Raw genomic sequence first — 17,035 nt, 5'->3', positions numbered from 1 at the left:
CCCCCTATTCTCCAGACATGGCTCCCTCGGATTACTATTTGTTCCCAAATTTGGAGAAATGGCTGGCAGGACAATGATTTTATTCAAACGAGGTGTTTGCAGCAACTAATAGCTATTTTGGAGACTTGGACAATTCCTGTTAATCAGAAGGGACCAACAAATTAGAACAGCGTTGGACGATGTGTGTAAGTCTAAAAGGAGACCGTGTTGAAAAATAATAAAGGTTTATCCCAAACACGTAAGTAGTTTTTATTTTTGTATGTTTGTTAGGCTAGTTTTATTGGCAAATCATATCCGCATTCAGTATAATGTTAATGCAGTTCGTGAGGAAATAAATATCGCCAGGTCATGTCTGTGCACCTTTGATTTGTAAGGTGTGATGTGGTGGCTCGATATAACTTTGTGTGACACCATTCGGTTGCTTCATGTGACGTAGTGGTGAACCACCTGCTTGCTGATCTGTTTACATACCAGTGGTGGAGAGAAGTGCACGGGTACAACACAGCAACTTACCTTCCCTTGCACTTTCACCCCACACGTCCCCCGCTACACCTTGGTATGCCTCTGGAAGGCAGTTTATCCCTTAATATGGTCCTACTGCTCTTAGACGTGCTACACACAATTTATATTTGTTTCTCATCAACTTGATTTAAAAATAAACGTTAATTTTACACCATTAAAACAGTACTTTTAATAATGTGCTATTCTTCCGTTGCCAGCAGTGCAGAAATTATTGTAGGGTATGTAATGTAGTTAAATTTGTACTTGAAAACATTTTCACTTAGAAGCCACGGTTCTCAAATTATTCAAGAGAAACATAAAAAAAAGACCTTTAATTGCCGACCACCAACCCCCCCCCCCTCCACACACACACACACACACACACACACACACACACACACACACTGAGTAACACATACCTCACCAGTCAGGATTTTTAGTATGTTGTTCAGGACACACTTTCCTAGCTCGGTGCACAAATTTGCAGCTACACAGTTTTCCCCCTAGTTGACGTTTTTTAGTCTTCGATGACTGGGCTAAAACATCAGCCCGATAGGCCTACTTGGCCTAGGCACACTACCTCTCTGACATCCAGGATTTCCTAAAAGTCTGCTTTCCGAGCAAGTGGATCGGCCGAGGTGTGTTAAAGTGCGCGTCATTTACGACGGTGGCCGAGTTTAGGTTTGTTCTGCGCATCTGACGTCACAAACCACAGTCAGCCAATGAACAGAGCTCGACTGCAGCGCAGAGCACGGACGAGTGTCTTCAGTTTTAGAAACATTCAGTCATAAATAAAGTAATTGAACGAAAGCAGTGTCTTGATCGCAGACTTTCTTTTTAGAAAGTTTGGAAAAAGCCTTCTTTATACCAGTTGCTTCATATTCTATTAATTAAGCCAAACAAGCAATAAGCCCCCTAATTCAGGCGGTAGCAAGGAAAGGTATTCGTATCATTCTCACTAACCGCTTTTTCGCAATAAAGAACAGCGGTAATTGTTATTTCCTATTGTACTTTGACGAAACGTGAGTAATTCATAGTCATACCAACAGTGTTTGTCGGTATTTTGCGTTATATTTTAAAGTCCTCTGGGAATGTTTTAATCGGCGAGCTGCGATAGCGTAATGGTTAAAGTGTATGACTGTTAAGTGGAAGGCTCTGAGTTCAAACCTTGTTCGGTGCTTAATATTTTCTTTATTTAAAAACAATATCAAAGTGTATTACTTCATGAGTTTTATTTGTTTGAATGTAATTTTATGAAATTTCTATTGGCAACTAGTGTCGACCATACGGAAAGTATACGCTATGGACTTTTACCTCTGCAAACTCTTCAAAATTTCGTGCAATGGTTTACTACATCTAATGCTGCACAATAACTGCGTTGAACATTGAAACAAAATTAAGTCATTTATGGAGGGAAGGTATCAGTCAAGAAGATGTGTAAAAAACAGATTTTTGGGCCAAATAGTTATTGTGAAATCAAATGGTAAGCGTGTCAAAGCAGTCGGAACACCATGTGTCTGCACAGGCGAGCAGTGCGGTGATGACAAAATCGCACAGCACGGAATGCGGGGAGCACGTCTCTCTAGCAGCGAAAGGGTTAATGCGGCCGTGGTGGCTTTACTTCGTAAACTGCGCGCTCCTCCCTAAACGTAAGTTTGCGAACTGTACTATACTATGGCGCTACTTTCCTTGGCGCATGCAACTGGCAACGCAGCAATCTCCCGCATCTGGACGGGCATGCGCGAACCGACAAGATAAATGAATTGAACTATTATTGCGTGGTCCCCACGTTTACTAGACCTGACACCTCTTGACTTTTTCTTTTGGGGATTCGTAAAGGATCCTGTCTCGTTCCATCCGTACTAGCACTTTTGTAGCAGAGCTCACAACTACAATGTGTCATATAACCGACAGAAATCACATTGAATCTATTTAGCTAAAGACATTAACGCATTTTGCTGTAAAGTTATACCATCAGACAGTATGAGTTTTCACATCCTAAAGTCTTTTTTGATACACCCAGTTTTGTTTGTTACATGATCTGATTGCAGACATGGCAAGAATATTGTCAATTAGTAGCCACAGATCTAAGCGATTGTATGAACGAACGGCTCCAAATAGCTATGACGTAGCTGAACTTGTGGACTGTCTTCTCATCAGCTTAAGACTGTTAGCAAAATTGGAGGTGGTGTCATATGTTCGTAGTGTGATGTCTCTTGGGGTTTATTAACATTTCCCCCCTTGCTCATATTTTATGAAGTTTATCTGTTTATAATGGAAAGTGATTTCAACTGTGTGACACCAAAAGGTGGCGAGTGACTGAAAAATGTGGATTTCCAAACTATGCTGGAGACTCACTGCTCTTTTTAGTTATGTGTGACCATCAGTTCGATAATTCTCTCTCCTCTGTCTGTGTACCTGCCGCATGCTACGCACTAAATAAATAATGTAATTGTGCCGTGTCGACTGCCGCCTACAGGTTTGCGACCTGCCCGTCCGCGCCGCAAAGTTCGTGCCCCGCAAGAACTGGGTGGTGACGGGTTCGGACGACATGCAGGTGCGCGTGTTCAACTACAACACGCTGGAGCGAGCGCACGCATTTGAGGCGCATACCGATTACCTGCGCTGCATCGCCGTGCACCCCACACAGCCGTACGTCCTGACCAGCAGTGGTGAGTGACGCCCAGTGTACACAGGAGAAAATAATTTTAGACTCAATCTTGCAGACTCTCACATTACGCTCGTTTATCGAGCACTAGTGACCTTTGTACTTTCCTCATTGGTTATTCTCTAAGTTTAGATTTTGTCTCAGACAGGAGTTGTAAATATTATTATGCCCACTTTTTATTGACTGTGGCTGCATCAATTTGTGGATTTCTTCTCCAAATTTTGCAGTATCTGCTGAAAGGCAAGAATTTAGCACAGTAACCAACCATATTTGCAAATAAATGAGATGACACTTCTCATAAAGATGTGTGCAATGTATTTTTCACACATAATACAATAACCTTCTTGGGCAAACAGTAGATTGTATGAGAACATGAACTATAATATTGCAACTCTGGATGTGAGTGAGTGTCAACTTGACAGTTCAGAATAGTGCCATATTTACCCAATTATAAGACAAGGTTTTTTTCTAAGTTCATCATTTGAAAAATACAGGGTCGTCTTATATTTGCAGATTAAACTATTACTACTGAGGCAAAAATTTTTATGTTGTTTAATAGAGGATCATCTTTTATTTACAGATGAACCTTTGGATATTTATTTTGAAGAATTCAGAAGGGCAGGGCCAGACAAGAGACACTCTCATTCCGACAGGCTTAGAAATTCCCGTACGCCGAAGTGCTCGAAATAGTATCGATGTTGCTCGAACAATTGTGCGACGTTTGACTCGTGCGGTACTAAAGTGCGCGTCATATATCTTGGCGGCCGAGTTTAGGTTCGTTCTGCGCATCTGACGTCACAAAACACAGTCAGCCAATGAACAGAGAACAACGTTGCCAGATCTCGACTTCAGTGCAGAGCACGGACGAGAGTCTTCCGTTTTAGAAACGTTTAGTCATAAATAAAGTAATAGAACAAAAGCAATGTCTTGATAGCAGACTTTCTTTTATAGAAAGTTTGGAAAAAGCATTCTTTATACCAATTGCTTCATATTCTATTAATTAATTAAACCAAACAAGCAATAAGACTCTTAATTCATGTGAAAGCACGAAAAGGTGTTTGTTTCAATCTCACGAACTGCTTTTTCACAATAAAGAACAGCGGTAATTGTTTATTTCCTATTGTACTTCGTCGAAGCGTGAGTAATTCATAGTCATACCAACAGTGTTTATAAGTAGTTACGTCAGGTGTTAGAGTCCTTATGGATTTCAAGTATTCGATGAGCCGATGTAGTGGAACGGTTAAGGTGTTGGGTTGCCAAGTGAAAGGTTACGAGTTCAAACCTTGTGCGATGCTTAATATTTTCTTTATTTAGAAACAATATTGGAGTGCCTTACTTCACATATTTTATTCGTTTGAATGTAATTTTTAGTGATTTGCCTCTTCATTAACTTTTTAGCTGCTGCAGACACGTGCTCCCCGCATTCCGCGCTGTGCGCGATTTTGTCATCACTGCACTTCTCGCCTGTGCAGACACATGGTGTTCCCACTGCTTTGACACACTTATCATTCGATTTCACAAAAACTATTTGGCCAAAAAATTTGATTTTTACACGTCTTCTTGACTGATACCTTCCCCCCATAAATGACTTAATTTTGTTTTGACGTGCAGCATTAAATGTAGTAAACCATTGCACGAAATTTTGAAGAGTTTGCAGAGGTAAAAGTCCATAGCGTATACTTTCCGTATAGTCGATTTTAGTTGCCACAATGTTGAGAATGAAATGTGGAAAAGATACCTAAATTTCATATAATATTTACTGTATAACAATATCTCATTTAAATTAAGTACCACATAGGTGTCATATGTAATATTGAGAAATATTCCGTCTTTCGCGACTGTAATAAAAGTTTTATTTACACAGGGCGCGTTTGGCTTTATTTTAAAGCACTTCCATCGGTGAAAGGTATGGCACATACACAATGGTATTCATGTTCTGTCCGCAGCTCGTGGTCGTGCGGTAGCGTTCTCGCTTCCCACACCCGGGTTCCCGGGTTCGAATCCCGGCGGGGTCAGGGATTTTCTCTGCCTCGTGATGACTGGGTGTTGTGTGCTGTCCTTAGGTTAGTTAGGTTTAAGTAGTTCTAAGTTCTAGGGGACTGATGACCATAGATGTTAAGTCCCATAGTGCTCAGAGCCATTTGAACCATTTTTGAGCCATTCATGTTCTATTTCTTGTTTTTGTTCCACAGTCGCAGTTTTACCAATGGTATTGAAATATATCCCTCTTCTGCAACTGTAATAAGCGACTTATTTAGACCAGACGCGTTTCTCTCTTTTGAAGCATCATAAGAGGACTGTATTTTGTGTCCTCCATTACCAAGTCACCTTTCGTAGTTTTGTGCTGCGGTAGCACAATATTCTACGTTTGTGTTGGCTCATCAGTGTTTTAGCAAATAAATGCTGTTTGTGTGTGCCACACACACAATTATATTTGACATACCTCTGAGCACTTCACTGACAGACGGTATATTCAAGTCCTAATGTTTTTGTAAGTCCACAGTTTTGTTTAATGTATTTTGTCTACTTCCTTTTGATTGATTGAAGTGCTTTAAAATAAAGCCAAACGTGCCTAGTGTAAGTAAAAGTTTCGTTACAGTCGCGAAAGATGTAATATTTCTGAATATTACATACGACACTTATGTGGTACTTAAATTAAATGAAATATATAGGTATCTTGTCCACATTTCATTCTCAACATTGTGGCAACTAAAATCGACCATCCGGAAAGTATACTCTATGGATTTTACCTCTGCAAACTCTTCAAAATTTTGTGCAATGGTTTACTATATATAATGCTGCATAATAACTGCGTTGAACATCGAAACAAAATTAAGTCATTTATGGGGGGAAGGTATCAGTCAAAGAGATAGGTAAAAATCTAATTTTTGAGCCAAATAGTTTTTGTGGAATCGAATGATAAAAGAGTGTCAAAGCAGTCGGAACACAATGTGTCTGCACAGGCGAGCAGTGCAGTGACAAAATCGCCCACAGTGCGGAATGCAGGGAGCACGTCTTTGTAGCAGCGAAAGGGTTAATGCGGCCGTGGTGGCTTTACTTCATGAACTGCGCGCTCCCCCCTAAACGTAAGCTTGCAAACTATGCTATACTATGGCGCTGCTTCTCTTGGCGCGTGCGTCATGTGCAACTGGCAACGCAGCAATCTCCCGCGTCTAGGCGGGCATGCGCGAGCCGCCAAGATAAAAGAATTGAACTATAGTGCGAGGGATATGCGAGAAACTATGAACTAGTCACTACAACAGTCAATTTCTCTCCTTAAACTTTGGCAGTTTTGTGAAACACAGGAAGAAAAAAAGCACCAATTTCTGTCATCTTAGACTCTTGCTGTATTTGAACAGGTTTGGAATAAAAGTTCTCTTAAGTGTATGGATACTGTGAACAAACATTAATGCTGCTTTTTAAGTTAAGGTAACATTCAAAAGTGGAAGTATTGTCCTCCAAAAAACATTACTTGATTCTGAAACAGATCAGTATTTTATTTGCATATGAGAGAATTTAATGATTTACTAAGTGGGTTGTAATGAGAAATTCGGTCACTGCTCACATATTAGAGTACCAGGTAAAAACTTTACCAGCCTTTAATCAGGTTTAGAGCATGATGATGGTGGTGATAAGGTGGAACAAGAAGGAAAATAAATCCTGACTAAAATGTCTTACAAATGAAATAAATCGTGTTAAACTGACTGTAATTGTTGTGTTCAAAGATACAGTATTGACAGTAATAGATAGATTCATACCACATAAGTTAAGAAGAGACGGGACTGATCCACCATGGTACACAAAACACATCAGAACACTGTTCCAGAAGCAATGAAAAAAGCACGCCAAATTCAACAGAATGCAAAATCTTCAAGACTGGCTATGTTTCACAGAAGCTCGAAATTAAGTGCTGACGTCAATGCAAGATGCTTTTAATAGTTTCCTCAATGAAACATTGTCTCAAAATATGGTAGAAAACCTAAAGAGATTCGGGTCGTATGTAAAGTACACCAGTGGCAAAAAACAGTCGCTACCGTCACTGCACAATAGCGATGGAAATGTTACCGATGATGGTGCCACTAAAGCGGAGTTACTAAGTACAGTTTTCCGTAGTTCCTTCACGAAAGAAGACAAAGTAAATATTCCAGAATTCGAAACCAGAACAGCTGTTAGCATGAGTAACATAAAAGTAGATATATTAGGTGTTGTGAAACAACTCAAATCACTTAAGAAAGGCAAGTCTTCCATTCCAGATGGTATACCAATCAGGTTCCTTTCAGAGTATGCAGATGCAATAGTGCCTTTCTTAGCAATCGTATACAACCACTCACTTGACGAAAGGTCTGTTCCTAAAGACTGGAAAGTAGCACAGGTCACACCAATATTCAAGAAAGGAAATAGGAGTAACCCATTGAATCACAGACCCATATCACTGACCTCAATTTGCAGTAGGATTTTGGAGCATATAATGTACTCGAACATTACGAATCACCTCGAAGAAAATGACTTACTGATACATAACCGACACGGATTCAGAAAATATCGTTCTTGTGCTCTTTATTCCCACGAAGTAATGAGTGCCGTCGACAAGGGATCTCAGATCGATTCCATATTCCTAGATTTCCAGAAGGCTTTTGATACCGTTCCTCGCAAGTGACTGTTAATCAAATTGCATGTATGACGTGAGTTCGGTGCCACGCTCTTCAAACCACTGTGGTACGATTCTGGCCTTGTGACACCAACTTTCACCCTGCAGGAAGGCGCCATCCCTTTCGAAGAAACTTCGAGCGCGGATGGTTCGTGTGGCCTGCAATAGTGTTAAAATTTCACACAGCTTTCGTGCTTCCTTCAAGTACTGACAGAGGTCTTGTGGACACCCAGTTGGGTGTCCCCATTAGCATACTACTCCTCATACAGCCAGCATCTGTAGCTCGGTGCGCGTTTCAGGCAGCCGTTTGCCGGGATGACAGCGTATCTGCCCACGACTGTTGACTCGGTGTAACAATAAATGTGGTTCGTCCGATAAGACGATGAGTTCCCATTGTTCTGTGGTCCGGCTTCAGTGAAGCTGTGTGCACTGTAAACTTAATTGACGATGTCAGTGAGTTGACGAGGGCACATAGAGGTATTCTGCTGCGGAGCATCCTGTTGAACAGTGTGTGCTGAACGGAAACTACAGGCATCTCACTCGTTATTAACTCACGGGCTGGTGTCATTACAGGACGAGAAGGTATTTAAAATTTTATACAGCAGAAGTGCACTGTAGGTTAGGTGGCTTTTGTAGGCCAATTTTAGGTTGTTTCCCAACTCAACAGACCACAAGTATCTCATCAGTGGTAGGCGGTGAAAACCTGGTAACTCCATCTGTGTGTGAAAACAGATGGAGTAATTAAGTTTTCATTGCCTACCATTGATAATATACTTGTGGTGTATTGAGTTGTCTGTAAAAACCTCTTTAATTCCAGTAACATGTAACTCCATTATCAATAACTTGCATTCCTCTAATCTGTCAATAACAAGGCTTCTGCTATATAGTTTCACAAGTAGGATCTTTCTGTATCACTTTATATTATTTTTTTAAGGAACCATTTTTCTTATCCTGCAAAATTTAACAACATGGAGTTACTAGGTTTTCAGTGCCTACAGATTCTGTCTCGACTGGCCTTACATCACTGGGGTACATCGTAAGAAGTTATCATTTACACACTGATTACTCAGTAAAGTTGTTCCGCTGTGTATGCCTTGTGTCCTCTTTTTGTAAATAATGTAATCTACTCGTGTATCCTCTGTTTCAAAATTTTGGAAAAAAAATGGCTTACAATGAATTCTCTACCAGATTTTATGACCGTTTAAAATTTTAATGTGAAAATTTAAATCTAATGAAGTGGTCATAAAGATCTCCCCAATCTCCCCCCCCCCCCCCCTCCCTCCTTCGTCCATTAGTAGTAGAGTAGCCATTCATAACAAATGTCTTATTCAGTAAATTATAGCATTAAAAGATATTTTCAGCTTCTGGATTTTTCAGGTTCAGAGGCTTGTTTACACATCAACAATAATTAATAAAATATGCATTTTGTTAGTGGTGGTCATTGGTATTGCTAGGGTTAAAAATCAGTGGGAGTAAACGCAAAAATGAGAAATGCAGTTCATACATTATACAAAAATTCTGTATCAGAATTGGTAAATGTGCATCATTCGAATTTCATGTTACAAAAAGATTGTACACAGACGAAATTAAACGGTGTTTTAAGGAAAATGTAAAAATGTGGGTATCCCAATAAATGATGGTGTACTCATTTAAGTTTGGCAGTAATGAACTCATTTTAGCATAAGAATATGAGGATATTTTATTGGAAGAAGGGATGGGAACAGTGGCACCTGTTACTGTGGGAAACAGTGACGGGAAACAAGATGAAGAAATAAATAGAGTATAAATTGGCGACAGATGATCATCTCTATTAAGTGGAGTTGCATGGAATACTCACATAAGAATTATAACTGAAACAAGAATAAGTAAAATGTTTGATAGGAGAATTAATACGTGTAGTTCACAAATAAGTAAAATGAAAAGGCAACAAATTCAAAATGCCTATCTTTAGAGATGAATTTCTGGAGGCATTTGGCAGTGATATTGAGAGAAGATAAATAAGAAATGCGGTAATGTGAACCTAAATGAATGTTCACAGTTCAGTCAGCAGTTTTATTCAGATGAACCTACTTCAAGACTGTGGGCATATAAAAAGGATGGAAAAAGAGAGGCTACCAAAAACATTTGGTAAAAAAGGAAAACAAACTAATACTCGGTTTCAGGGGAGTGCCGTTAATGGGGGAGGGACATATCTCTGAAAAGTTTGTGGGTTGCCATAATTGTTATCGTTTAAGTGCACAGTGCTGTTAGATTAACAATACCACTGCCTATGCAAATATCTGTGTGCAATAACTGCTGTTACAGTCTGCATGTGGCAGCACTAGCAGTGGAGGGTATACGAACCACATCGGCGGGATGCGGAAAACTGTGCAGTTGTCGTCATAATGTGGAAATCGAGTGATTTATTACGTCCGAAAGGGCACAATTGTTAGCTGTCGGGCCTAGGGTGGAAGCATTCCCGAAACAACTAAGTTTTTAAAATGTTTATGTGCTGCAGTAAAGGAGTTTTGCTATTTGGGGAGCAAAATAACTGATGATGGTCGAAGTAGAGAAGATATAAAATGTAGACTGGCAATGACAAGGAAAGCGTTTCTGAAGAAGAGAAATTTGTTAACATGGAGTATAGATTTAGGTGTCAGGAAGTCGTTTCTGAAAGTACTTGTATGGAGTGTAGCCATGTATGGAAGTGAAACATGGACGATAAATAGTTTGGACGAGAAGAGAATAGAAGCTTTCAAAATGTGGTGCTACAGAAGAATGCTGAACATTAGGTGGGTAGATCACATGACTAATGAGGAGATATAGAATAGAATTGGGGAGAAGAGGAGTTTGTGGCACAACTTGACAAAAAGAAGGGACCGGTTAGTAGGACATGTTCTGAGGCATCAAGGGATCACAAATTTAGCATTGGAGGGCAGCGTGGAGGGTAAAAATTGTAGAGGGAGACCAAGAGATGAATACACTAAGCAGATTCAGAAGGATGTGGGTTGCAGTAAGTACTGGGAGATGAAGAAGCTTGCACAGGATAGGGTAGCATGGAGAGCTGCATCAAACCAGTCTCAGAACAACAACAACAACATGTGCTGTAGCGGTCAAAGTAAACTGGACGGCAAAATGGCACTGTCCGTAACGAATGCCGAGGCGACTGGCGCACTGCAGGGCTGAGATGACAGGGTGGACGATGCCTGTGGGGACATTTACGGGTGAATAGGCCTGTAACATTCAAGTGACTGACCACCCAGACGAACGTAGGGGATAAGGACAGTATCACCTTGACGACCGTTCGGCAAATGTTGCCTGAATTTGCGGGCCGGTGCGACAACCGCACACCTGCCGAGTGGTGACAGGAGGCCTTTTTCGGACGAGTTCGTCTCGTGCTCTGTCGGACAGACAGCAGGTGACGTGTAGGCTCCGCAACAATCGTCGGGAGGGTCCGGCCGGAGGAGGGTGTGTTACAGTCTGGGGAATGTTTCTGTGGCATTCCCCGGCCAATCTCTTCATGCTGGAAGACCGAACGGATCGACACGAGTACGCGTCCGTCCCCGGGGCCACGTCCACCCCTCCGTGCGGCTCGTTCCTTACTCGGCACGGTGGCGTCTACCGGGAGGACAGCGCGACGTGTCGCACAGCTCACAGTATACGTATGCAGTTCTAAGAGCACCTCGATAAGTTTACTGTGCTTCCCCGGACACTGGACCCCCCCATATTTTAATCCGGCCGGGAATCTGCGGTACCGGCTCGATCGGGCCGTTCGCGCCGTGTATCTTCGACTGAGAAACCTGGCACGGGTCTCTGCGGCACTGGAGTCAGTACGGCTCCGTGACCCTGTCGGTACCTTCCGGAACCTCGACGTTTCCCCTCCTGCACATCTCGTAGCGGTCCGTACCGCAGACGGTGGTTATTCGGGCTTTTGACAGGCTGTCACATTAACAGGGTGTATATGACCCGGGACAACCGGGAGATGTGGGAAAAACCCAGGGATTTTTTCTTCTGGTAAAAAAACCGGGAATTGTTTAGAATTCCGGGAATTTTTCATTGTTTTAATTTTCAGTTAAATTTTTGTGATTTTGACTCGTAAGAACCAATACTCTAACAAAGGATATTACTGTATCCCGCTAGAGCAGAATAATACTGTAGTAATAAAACATGAACGGGGGGGTGAGGGGAAAGGGGGGGGGGGGGAAACGAAAATAAAACTTAAGTTGCAAAGGAAATGCGCGGTATACAACAACAAAACAGTGCTCGTACAAGCGTCTGCCAACAGCAAACTGTGTCAAAGGCTTTAGGAAGACTATGCAATGCTTTATACCAACAAATTGCCTCCGAAGAGCTTGACGTGACAACTGTTTAAATTAGATTCGTTTGAGCAGTTGCGGGCGGGCTCTTGCGCATGCGCAGGTGAGTTGCGTACGAGTAGTACCTTCTCCCACTTCTAGTTACCGAAGTGTGGCTGGGCGCCACTACTTAATACTGCCCCGGTTCGGAAATATAGTAGATCTGAGGCTGGTGCCCAGAGCAGATTTGTGGTGAGGAGGTGACCTGTGTTTACGTTCAGTGATTTTTCTTGTTTCCCCTTCGTTTATTGTTCTCACGTTAAATGATAACAAAACGGATTTTTGTGGCCAGGAGCTATCAAATGAATTAAAATACATTCGCGTAATTACGGAAGACTAAAATATGTTTTCAGTTTCAGATTTTATTTCCACCTTTCTGACAGTAAAACATTAATCGCCTTACAGAACAATGAAGTTATTTTTGACGGTTTGCTAAAGAGATTAGGTTTTTATTAATATTTTCTGCCGAGGCAGTCAATTTATTTGAAATGAAGTGTTTAATTTCACACTATTGGCTAGTTTCAACTGTTCGCTGCATTTCAAGTGCACGAATGGCATTTTGCCATAATAAAGTACTGGTACTCCAAGAAAATTTACATACGAATGTGCATTTTAAGCCGAATTATGCCTTTTTGTATGGTTGACGAAATTCCGACGCTCTTGAAGTATCCTCTTTTGTCTTTTTTCTTTTGTGACATAATGTAAGATCCTTTAACGTGTTACACGTACGAACGTATGGGCTTCCTGCATCATCGTAGCTGCGCTGGCACGGTGACGCCTGTTATCTGGCGCTCCCTTGCAACTGCTGAAACGGACCTATTTCTAACAGGTCGTGGGAAAATATTGCGAATGGTGGTTTGAAAAATGTTCATTCAAAGAAGGTTTCCTTTTATGCAAGATACTCTATGTGCAAGATGTATGATAAATTAATCGTAAAGCGTTTGACTCTCATTTAAAAATCAACTGTTTGAGGACGACCATTTAGAAGAATGTGAATTAAAAATTTTACTGGGACATTTGTGTGATGTATCTTAAAGTGTAAAATGCGCAAAAAAGATCAACATTATATGTGGAAGCTTAGCTTCTCTTCCAGCTTATTAATCTTAGAGACCAATATTATATGTGAATTCTATGTATATAAATTTAAACCATTAATGTTTATAATTTGTGTATTCGCGCTACTGAAGAGTGATCTTGCTACTGGCTGACTAAATCACCTGTCGTATGCTGTCATCAGCTCGTGAGATCACGTAACACGAGCTATGACTGGCTTACAAAAGTGCACCGCAAACTTGATTTCAATGCTTCGGAAAGTGACATACGGTGTTTGGTGGAATTCAAATTTATACCTTCGTAATACGAAAATATGCAGTGTACATGTTGCTGCACATCAAAGGTCTTTCAAAACTTGTTTTTTCCCCCCTGAGTTTCGTTTTCTAAAGCGCCTGGAAATTTTACGTCAGTATATAAAACTATAAACATTCAAAGGATTGATGAGTTTTTCAGTGCAGAGGAAGAATATACTGTCACTTAACACGGAAAAAGTGTATTTTCACCCGGGAGAAAGTGTGTTTTTAACCGGGAAATCCGGGAAATTTTTTTCCTTGTCCACATATACACCCCGATTAATGCGACTGGACGGTGTAAGTATCAGTGAAACCGCCGTTCATTTAAAGAATCAAACTCTCTTGTATAAAACAACTTCAAATGTCTGATTAATTTACAAACAAGTTAATGTGTTAAATATTTGACGTTAAGCACGGAAGTGACAAACAGTTTGAAATTACGCTTAAAGTTAGTCGGAAGTCACAATGCGGTCTCATCGTGAAATGCTAATTACCGTAGTCTCGGTACTTCATGCTCCGTAAGCAAAAGCAAGTTTTCCACATACCTCAATGTTTGTGAAGTATCTCCTGAATGGTGTGTCATACAGTGGGACAATTTCGTAGCTACATGCATCGGTATACTTGTGTCACGAATAGAGTCGCTAGTAAAGAAGTAATAAATTATAATATCGTGTCTTATGCACAAGTTTTACTGCACGAACAGCAAAAATGTAGTTACAGATAAACATTTTCCTTTCATCATTTTGTGGAGTGTGTCAGCAAGGAAGTCTCGTAAATGTTGGAATTGGTTATGCTGCCTCGAGACCCGTACAGTTTCCGACTGTAGTACTTTGCTTATTGTATCAAATTTTAACCTAAGATTGTACCTGAGGAGGAGGGATTGGGGGCGGGTAGCTACCGGCTCAGAGGGAAGCAGCAGGTACAACCAACTTTTATCTCTCGAAATAAAAGGAAGTGTGATGCTGTAGTTACTAAGAGACACTGCGGATGTAATTCTCAGACGGTCTGAAACCGCGGTGCATTGGCCACTGTGTAGAGTACTTGTTAATTGCTTCACAGGTTTCACGCCATAGTGTTGAAATGTTTCAATTCTTCACTGTGTCGAGCTCCTCCGTCTGTTTACCACTGCAAACTGAAAATGTAGAATCTCAACACAAGTGGAGCATGGGGTATACAGTTGTATGCATGTTAATTGAAAGCACTGACATGTGACATTGTTATTTATGGTCTGCTTATTCTCATGACTTGAAGAGTATTGATGCCAGATGTCATTCACAAATAGTTTCAGAGTACACACATAATCATTACTGTTTACTGCTCGGTTACGTACATTTACGGTGATTACGATTCAGTATTTATTGCTTACCCGCCATTGTCTTTCCATCAACACAGTTCTCACTAACTTTGTATTGTTGTTATGTGATACAGTTCACGTTGTTCCTGTAGGATTTCACCTTTACGATTGACAAAATGTGTGCTCCTGTGAATATACTGTCCAACTGTCCCATCCATCCACCATTGTGACTATTTATAGCCTTGCCGTGTGGTGTTAACTTGTAATTTCTAGGGTGTTTTTTTTCCAGTTAAAAGATACAATAATTAATAATACCAAAGAGAGAATATTATATAGGTAACCAAGCTGGGTTTCTAGTACCAATTATTTCACATCCAAAGTGATTAGTATTCTTGAGTTTTACAAAAACAGAAAGCACTACATTTTAATATCATGATTTCATGTGCAACAAAATTTCCCCAGGTTCCAATAGATGCCGTTTACAATTTATTTAACAATTTAATATTCAATTTTGAATACTTCCCGTAAACCAAAATACAGGAATCTTAAGAACATCACTGTGTCCAGAAAATTTAGTTCATCAATATTGTCAGAACAAATTTTAAAACATAATACAGACTAAAAATTGGTGGTCTCTTGAAATTAATTATTGATTAATCACAGGGTGTATACGACCCGGGAGAAAACCGGGAAAAACCCGGGATTTTTTTAGAATTCCAGGATTTCTTGTTTTAGTTTTCAGTTAAATTTTTATTATTTTGACTGGTGATAAATAATATTCAGGCAAAGGATTATACTGTATCCCGCTACTGCTGAATAACACTGCAGCAATAAAACATGAACGAGAGAAAAAAGACTAAAATAAAACTTAAGTTGCAAAGGAAATGCGCCATGTACAACAATGAAACACAGTGCTCATACAAGCATCTGCCAGCAGCAAAATGTGTCAAAGGCTTTAGGAAGACTATGCAATGCTTTATAACAACAAATTGCCTCCAATGAGGGTGACGTCACAACTGTTTGGATTAGATTTGTGTGAGCAGTTGCGTGCGGGCCCGTGCGCATGCGCAGTTGAGTCGCGCATGTGTAGCACCCTGGCTACAAAAGTGTGGCTGTTAGCTGTATAAGCAGTAGCAGCAAGATGCTACTCGGATAAATTTTACTGTCACGCACAAGCTGCCATATTGACTGGGAGTGAACCGGGGTATCTGCGCCGGGCGGCAATTTCAGTCGAGCATTAATCACCTTGCAGAACAATGAAGTAATTTTTGTCGGTTTGCTGAATAAATGTCGTTTTTATTAATCTCTTCCACTGATGCAGTCAATTTGTAACGAAATGTTTAATTCCGTACTATTAGCTAGTGTCAACTGTTCTCTGCATTTGAAAAGAGCATGTTTTCGTCTTCTTGCAAGTATGGCATATGCCATAATAAAGAACCAAAAATAAAATAATACAGTACTGGAACACCAAGAAAATTTACGACGGAATCTGGACGTACAAATGTGCACTTTAAACCGAAAATGCACGTTATTATAGTTCATCGAGTTCCGATGATCTTGGAATATCCTCTGATTTCTTGTTTTTTTTTTTTTTTTTTTTTTATGACATAACGTAAGATCTTTTAATGTTTTACGTGTACGAACATACGGACTTCTTGTGTCATCGTAGCTGTGCAAGTGCTGTGATGCCTGTTATCTGGTGCTCTCTGGCAACTGCTGAAACGAACCTCTCTGTAACAGGTCGCGGGAAAATATTGCGAATGATTGATTGAAAAGCGTTACTTTCAAAGTAAATTTTCTTTTACGCAAGATGAACTATGTGCGATGAATTTCTTTAATCACTGAGCATTTGACTCTCATTTAAAAATCAACTTTTTGAGGGTGACCATTTAGAAAAATTTCGAGCCCAGAAGATTGGACATTTATGTCGTTATTAAAAATTTCACTGGCATATTTGTGTGATGTATCTTGAAGTGTAACATGCACAGAGAAGATCAATGTTGTATGTGAAAGTTTAGCTTATCTTGCAGCTTATTGATCGTTGATACCAATATTGTATGTGAAAGCTTTTCTTTTCTTGTAGCAACACTATGTATATTAATTTAAACCATTAACTTATCGTATTTGTGTGTACGCGCTACTTAACATTGATAATGCTATTGGCTGACTACACGACGTGTCCTATGCTTTGAATATCCACTGTATCGGCTGGCTAGATCACGTGATATGAGCTACGACTGGCTT

At 40.4% G+C, this 17,035-nt stretch overlaps 2 protein-coding genes across 3 annotated transcripts in view; both read left to right on the top strand.

Annotated features, from left to right (window-relative positions):
• The window catches only part of LOC126108506 (uncharacterized), a 369,053-nt gene that overhangs the window by 201,419 nt on the left and 150,599 nt on the right, over positions 1–17,035 (top strand). The gene's annotated exons all lie outside the window — the stretch shown is intronic.
• Positions 1–17,035, top strand: part of LOC126108505 (coatomer subunit beta') — a 174,399-nt gene that overhangs the window by 19,419 nt on the left and 137,945 nt on the right. For both annotated transcript variants that reach the window (XM_049913771.1, XM_049913772.1), the window contains exon 3: positions 2,981–3,173. In XM_049913771.1, coding sequence (XP_049769728.1) covers positions 2,981–3,173 — 193 coding nt within the window. The remainder of the gene's footprint in view (positions 1–2,980; positions 3,174–17,035) is intronic.

Source organism: Schistocerca cancellata, chromosome 11 (assembly GCF_023864275.1).
Source record: "Schistocerca cancellata isolate TAMUIC-IGC-003103 chromosome 11, iqSchCanc2.1, whole genome shotgun sequence".
Lineage (NCBI taxonomy): Eukaryota > Metazoa > Arthropoda > Insecta > Orthoptera > Acrididae > Schistocerca > Schistocerca cancellata.
Note: the sequence above shows the minus strand (reverse complement) of the source record. Positions and strands in the feature narration are given on the sequence as shown.